The 6,000-nt window shown below is 32.7% G+C and overlaps 1 protein-coding gene across 1 annotated transcript; it reads right to left on the reverse strand.

Moving 5' to 3' along the window:
• Nucleotides 1-125: 125 nt before the first annotated feature.
• On the reverse strand, nucleotides 126-3,412 carry LOC147402739 (putative trehalose-phosphate phosphatase I). Its single transcript, XM_086438069.1, has 12 exons — nucleotides 3,254-3,412; nucleotides 2,870-3,113; nucleotides 2,647-2,787; nucleotides 2,489-2,560; nucleotides 2,281-2,373; nucleotides 2,052-2,108; nucleotides 1,863-1,964; nucleotides 1,689-1,766; nucleotides 1,468-1,537; nucleotides 741-811; nucleotides 559-651; nucleotides 126-444 (listed from the first exon to the last, which is right to left on the reverse strand). Exons 2-12 carry the CDS (start codon nucleotides 3,080-3,082, stop codon nucleotides 376-378), a joined length of 1,059 nt encoding a protein of 352 aa, XP_086294195.1. The 5' UTR covers nucleotides 3,083-3,113; nucleotides 3,254-3,412; the 3' UTR covers nucleotides 126-375.
• Between the last annotated feature and the right edge of the window lie 2,588 nt (nucleotides 3,413-6,000).

The raw sequence follows: 6,000 nt of genomic DNA on the forward strand, positions 1-6,000 counted from the left end.
AAGTAGGCAATAATTTTAACATTTTTCAGGTTGCAATTTATAGGTGACTTTGAACTCTAGTTCAAGTTGTACCACATGAATATTCCATACAAATGTGATGAAAGAGAACAAGTGCGTCTGGAATGGGTCAGTAATAGCTTTTAGGATTGAGAGAGAGTACAATAATGACACATTTTATGTTCCACAAAATTAACACAATTTTTTTCCATTTTTACCTTGGAAATAAATAGAGACAAGAAGGCATTCAAGCCTAAGGAAATAAAATAGAAAGGAGAAAGGCTTCTCTATTTTGATTTCTTCCTTTAAATAAGGAAAATACACATTATTTTACCACCCTTGGCTAATTTTTTTTGGGTGTATAATTGTTTCTCTAGTTTAAACCCTTGCGCGTCCTTGTAGCGAGAGTCGTTTCCAGTTGACTAAGCGGTGCAAAAAATCTTTAACCTACATTAAAAAAAATTAACACAATAAAATTAACAAATTATTTGAAGGAAAAAAAATAATATACAAATGTCCAATAAGGGAAATGATCGTATGGATAGATGACTAGTTTCTTGCCTCAGATGGTTCTTGAAGAGAATAAGTGGCATTTGTCTCCTTTGGAATTTTAGAGACAAGAATGCCAAACCCTTGTCCTCTCTCACGCAAAACCTAATAAAAGTACAAAACCAATTTATTAAGTATACAATTTAAATTGAATTTTTTTTACTAGGAGAATGTATACCAAGAACATTAGATACCTTAAATGCATCTTCATCAGTCCGATCATCTCCAATGTACACTGGTAAAACATTGTTGCAATTGGCGAATCCTTGAGAATTAGAAATAAAAAAAGATTAGTAAGCGATTAAGTCATTGTTTATTTTTTGACCGGTAAGTTGGTGTATTAAGAGACCCCACCCATTTTATTGAGAAAGCACTAGTATCTAATGTAGTTTTTTTTTTTTGGGATAAGTGATCTAATGTAATTACAAGTTACAAGATCACAATGATATAAGTCATTGTTGTTTCACCTAAACAAGATTATTGTTATTAATAATATCATAATCATCATCAAATTAAGATTGATTTAAAATAATTTAAGATCGACTGGATGAATCTTCTTCTTCTTTCAATTTTTTCTAAATGAAATACTCAATTGACACCATTGACTTGACATGTTTGGAAATTGTAGTTCTGCACTCTTTAGGATACAAAACTGTACTTTTTTATGAGGAAGTGCAGTTCTGTATCCCAAGGAGTACAGATCTACAATTTTTGAACATGTCATGTCAGGGATGTTGATTGGGTATGCCTCGTGGGGTAGTCATTTTATCATGATTCTTGAAGACACATTAAAAAAAAAAAAAAAAAGTGGTTGTAACTTTTACTTAACCTTCTTTTTCCAAAGTTTGGATTATTTTGAGTACACCCAAAGAAAATAAGGGGTTTGTATGATGGAATGTGTCTTTTAATAAAATAACTTACCAAGTGATTCTAACAAAAACTCAAGAGCCTTCCCTTTGTCCCATTTAATGGTAGGACGTATCTCTAGAACCTACGAACAACAAAGAAAATTAGACTTTTGCTTGCACTCATTATTATTTAGAAATCTAAATATTGTTTTATTTTATATATAAGTAAAAGAAGAAAAGAAGAAAAAAATTATAGTGGAACATGGCGATAGATTAAATAACGTCATATCACACCTTCCTCCCTTGAGTCTGTCGAAGCTGTGGATATTCTTTGAGAACTGTTCTGACTTGCTCTGCCAGTGCACTCCATTTCTGAAAATTCATGAATATAGTTAAACCAGTAATTTTTCTACATAATATATTATACATATTTTCTCATAAAAATAATAAATGGAGTTTGGGTTCTACCTTCTCCTCAACACAACGATAGTGAACAGATAAACAGAATTTGTTGTTCTCAACCTTAGCTCCTGGGGTGGATTTTGTTTTCTCCAATAATGCCTTGTAGACCTAAAATTAAATAATTGGTTTTAGCACATTTTCATGAATTTGATGTCTTTTTGTATAAAATTTTAAGGTTAGAGATAACAAACCAACCTCATCTATCATGGGTAGGAACTCACTAGCTGGTTGGAATAGAACTGCTTGATTATCCTAAAACAAGCAAAACCCAAAAAAACAATTTTTTTTTAGAAAAAAAATAGATTCAGTTTTTAGCTGTGTTTCCTACTTTTTTTTTTTTAAATAAAGACAGATGTGTAGAGACAAATAGAGAGAGAGAGAGAGAGAGAGAGAGAGAGAGAGAGAGAGAGAACTCTGTTATTACTTTCTTGTATTTGTGACCTTTGGCTGGTCCTTTAATGTCCATGCCATGGCTTCCAGCATAGTACAGCTCTGCTAAACGTACAAAGCCATAAACCTGTACAATCCAAAACAAAAATTATTAGTCTCTCTTGGACTTTTATACTTAAATAGCTAAAAATAAAATCATAAATTAAGTTTAAAGACTTAATTTTTTTTTCCAATAAATGTACCTTGTCTCTGCACCTCCCGCTTACAATAGCAGTAGGAAAGAATCTAGCCAGCTCCTTCACAGCTGTTCTCATCTGAGTTGAAAGTTGACACAGAGACAATAATAAGATCGATGAAGCACAAAGAGAAAGAGAAGAAAAAGAAGAAGAGAAGAACTAACAGGCTCAGACATGAAAGCTCGATCTGGGTCATCAACAATTGGGGAGAGAGTACCATCGTAGTCTAAAAACATCACAATTTGCTTGCCCTTTGAAGCATTTGTGATCTGCTCGAACATATTCAAAGCTGATGGATGATTCATCTATAGAAAAAGTAGAATTAATTCATTATATATTGTTGGAAAAAAAAAAACTGTATAACAGATGGAGACCACCATTACGTACAATCCAAGAGGTCTGATCTTCTGTTAGTGACAATGACGGTGTTGATTTGATATGGGTAGGTGAACAAGCTTTCATTGAATCTGTCCAAGCATTCATTCTCCGTCCTCCACTTCCTTCTATTTCAAGCTTCTTAAGTATCTTTTTCTTAGAAATAGCAATAGTAGTAAACAGAGACGATTTCGTTTCAGAAACAACTACATTCTGCTTCGTCATCTCTCTTCTTCTTCTTCTACGATCAATCGATCTGAATTTAAAAAAAAATAAAATAAATCAGGTTCAAAAGAACCCCGAATTTTCAAGACTCTTTTTCAAATAATATCGTTAATCAAACAAGAAATCAAAGCACACCCATTTGAGATATTAAATACGATAAACTATTATTACCTGTGAGAGAGAAAGGTCAGGAGTTCTAAGAAACTAAGATTGATGAATCAGAAACAGAAGGAGAAAGCTCTGTTTCTCAGTCTAACCGAGAGAGAGAGGAGTTGTGGAGTGGAACACAGAGTTCAAGTTAATTTATAGTTGCTTCCGCCTTCCAGACACTAACGGACGAAAACTTCTATAAACTATATGTGGTCCCCAACTCAAAAGTAACCTCCTCTAGCGCCGTTTTCTCCGTTTCGAGTTAATATCCTGTGTTTCCATCATTAGTGGGTTGTAATCTAACTCCTTTATTTGCAGCCGTGTCACATATTATTGCTTTAAATCATGGATAAGTGGTTTCAAAGACTACCACTTGTCATACTAATGGCATTAGTAATAATACTACTGAAGTACAGGATAAAAATTCTTCCGTCACGTGTCAATAACGCTGTACGACGTCATCACACACGTATTTGAAGTTTTGTTTAAAATGGAGTTTTTTTTTTTTTTTGTTAAATTGAGATTGGGAATCAATAAAGAAGAATAGCCGTATTTATAAAATTAGTAGTAGTTCACTTGGGCGGTTGAAAGTTTGAAATCATCACTAAATTAGTTGGAATTAAGCCAAAAATGGCAGAACTTCAACGCGCGCCCCTTGTAATAGCTTTAAAAACAAGCAACTCAAACCAAAACCAGCAGCGTTTCAACCTTAGAAACTCAGCCAAGGAACTTTTCACCTTTATTTTAGTTTTTAGTTTTTTTTTTTTTTTTTTTGTTTCCATGTTAAAAAAGGAGGTGGTGTACCAACACTACTACTAATGCCCACCACGTAGGTGTACCACGCGCACCTACACTCAAATGACTTTGAGATGAAACTTTTGAATCTTATTTTACACGTGTCCCTCTCTTCTATCTGACCACGTGGCCTTGTAACTGTTGTGGTCTTTATCATCATTAGTAAATTCAAGAATCATTCATGTACTGAATCAACAAAGGAGAAAATAATGTTGTTTGATTGATTGGACCATTTAGTTCAATAATTCGATAAAGTTACTGAGTAGTCTCTCTCTTCTTTCCTTCCCCCCTCCTAAATTCCCTATATTAATGCAACGTCAACTTTTTACCTTGTATCACGACAGTTGTGTTTTCTTTTATATTCACAAAAAACAAAAAAAAATCAATTAAATATTTCATAAAACCATGGATCACCATTTGTATGAGTTTTAAACAAGGCAATGTATGTCTTAAATACACATGGGTTTAAGTGTTTTACATAATAAGTATTAAATATTGAGTTGTGATACACGATTGCAAGTTTGGGTACCGTAAATCTAAACATCTTGAAATACATGATTGCACTTCCTCATAATAAATTGTATCCCAAGACATACAAATCTACCTTACTCGACCTTATCCACATCATGGGGTCATTTGAGCAAGTCACATTATTATGACTCATAAATATTTTCTCTTTTAGTGTATAAGAGAAGTTTTTTTTTATCCTTAAGCAATGACATTGATATTTCAAAACTCTAACAAATTTATATATGTTATTAATTGTTGATAATAAAATCTAGTGTTTTTGTACTAGAAATAGCATAAGGAATGCTTTTACAGAGTATTTACAAAAAAATAAAAATAAAAATACAGATCTTAATAGAATTCCTCCCCTTCTCTATCTTGTTAGGATTCATATTAGGAGACAATTGATTTTTATATGAATAATGATGAATGCATGTGGTAAATCATACACGGTTTGTACGCAATTAATGTGGCAAGGGCACAAATCGCAAATCTTTTTTCCTTGTGTATCTTGAAGAAAAAGATTTAAGATTTTGTGCCCTTGCCACATCACCCGCGTATGATTTACCATGTGCATTCATCACGACTCTTTTTATATAGATTTTCTACTTGATGCAACCCTCCTTTATTCAAGTTTGGTCTAGGTAATGTAGTGTGAGGGAAATGCTAATATACTATTTGGATAAGAATTTAATGATGATACAATACATATTGTGATAGGTGTCTCATACAGGAACTATTTGATTGTACCTTCTAACAAGTGGGTCTACCCTCTCCCACCCTTTCTAGGGCCCTTGACCCTTGACCTAATTCAAAATTCAAACTTGACTTAATAGGAGTATTTTGAATATTTCTTGTAATGTTAAATATACATTTGCTTAGTGTTCAAGTGTATATATATATATATATAGTGAGGTAATTAGGGTTTTAAATAGAGAAAAGATTTTCACCTATTTATTGAGTGATGGCTAGAAATCTCTAGAACTAGTTCTAATCTACTTAAGAATATAGTGATTTGGTTTAATCTCATCCATGGAGTAAGCACATTGTCTTTTTATTTTTTATTTTTTATTTTATTTTTATTTTTTTAAAGATTAACGGGAACACGAGGTTCAAGCATAGCCAAACCAACTACAACGGACCACATTTATATTGGTCAAAGATATTACATAATGGAGTAGGAATGTTACTTCCATCTAATACAATCCTTCTTAACACAAGAAAATCTACAACTCTATTAGTTTCTCTGACGACATGACTAAGGAGGCCTCTCGTAATCTCTTGACAACGTTAGGATTCTGTGGGCAATATGCTCTTCTCTCCAAGGGACTTTTCAAAAGCACATTGTCCAATTGCATATATTCTTTGTATTTTTTATGTGATCATTGTTTTTTTTTATTACATCACTTTTGTGTCGCTTTCGATTAACATCAACATTAATTAGTACCATCCACAACAATTTTATT

The sequence above is a fragment of the Akebia trifoliata genome, chromosome 4, assembly GCF_017979445.1.
Source record: "Akebia trifoliata isolate Shusen 1 chromosome 4, ASM1797944v1, whole genome shotgun sequence".
In the NCBI taxonomy this organism is placed as follows: Eukaryota; Viridiplantae; Streptophyta; class Magnoliopsida; order Ranunculales; family Lardizabalaceae; genus Akebia; species Akebia trifoliata.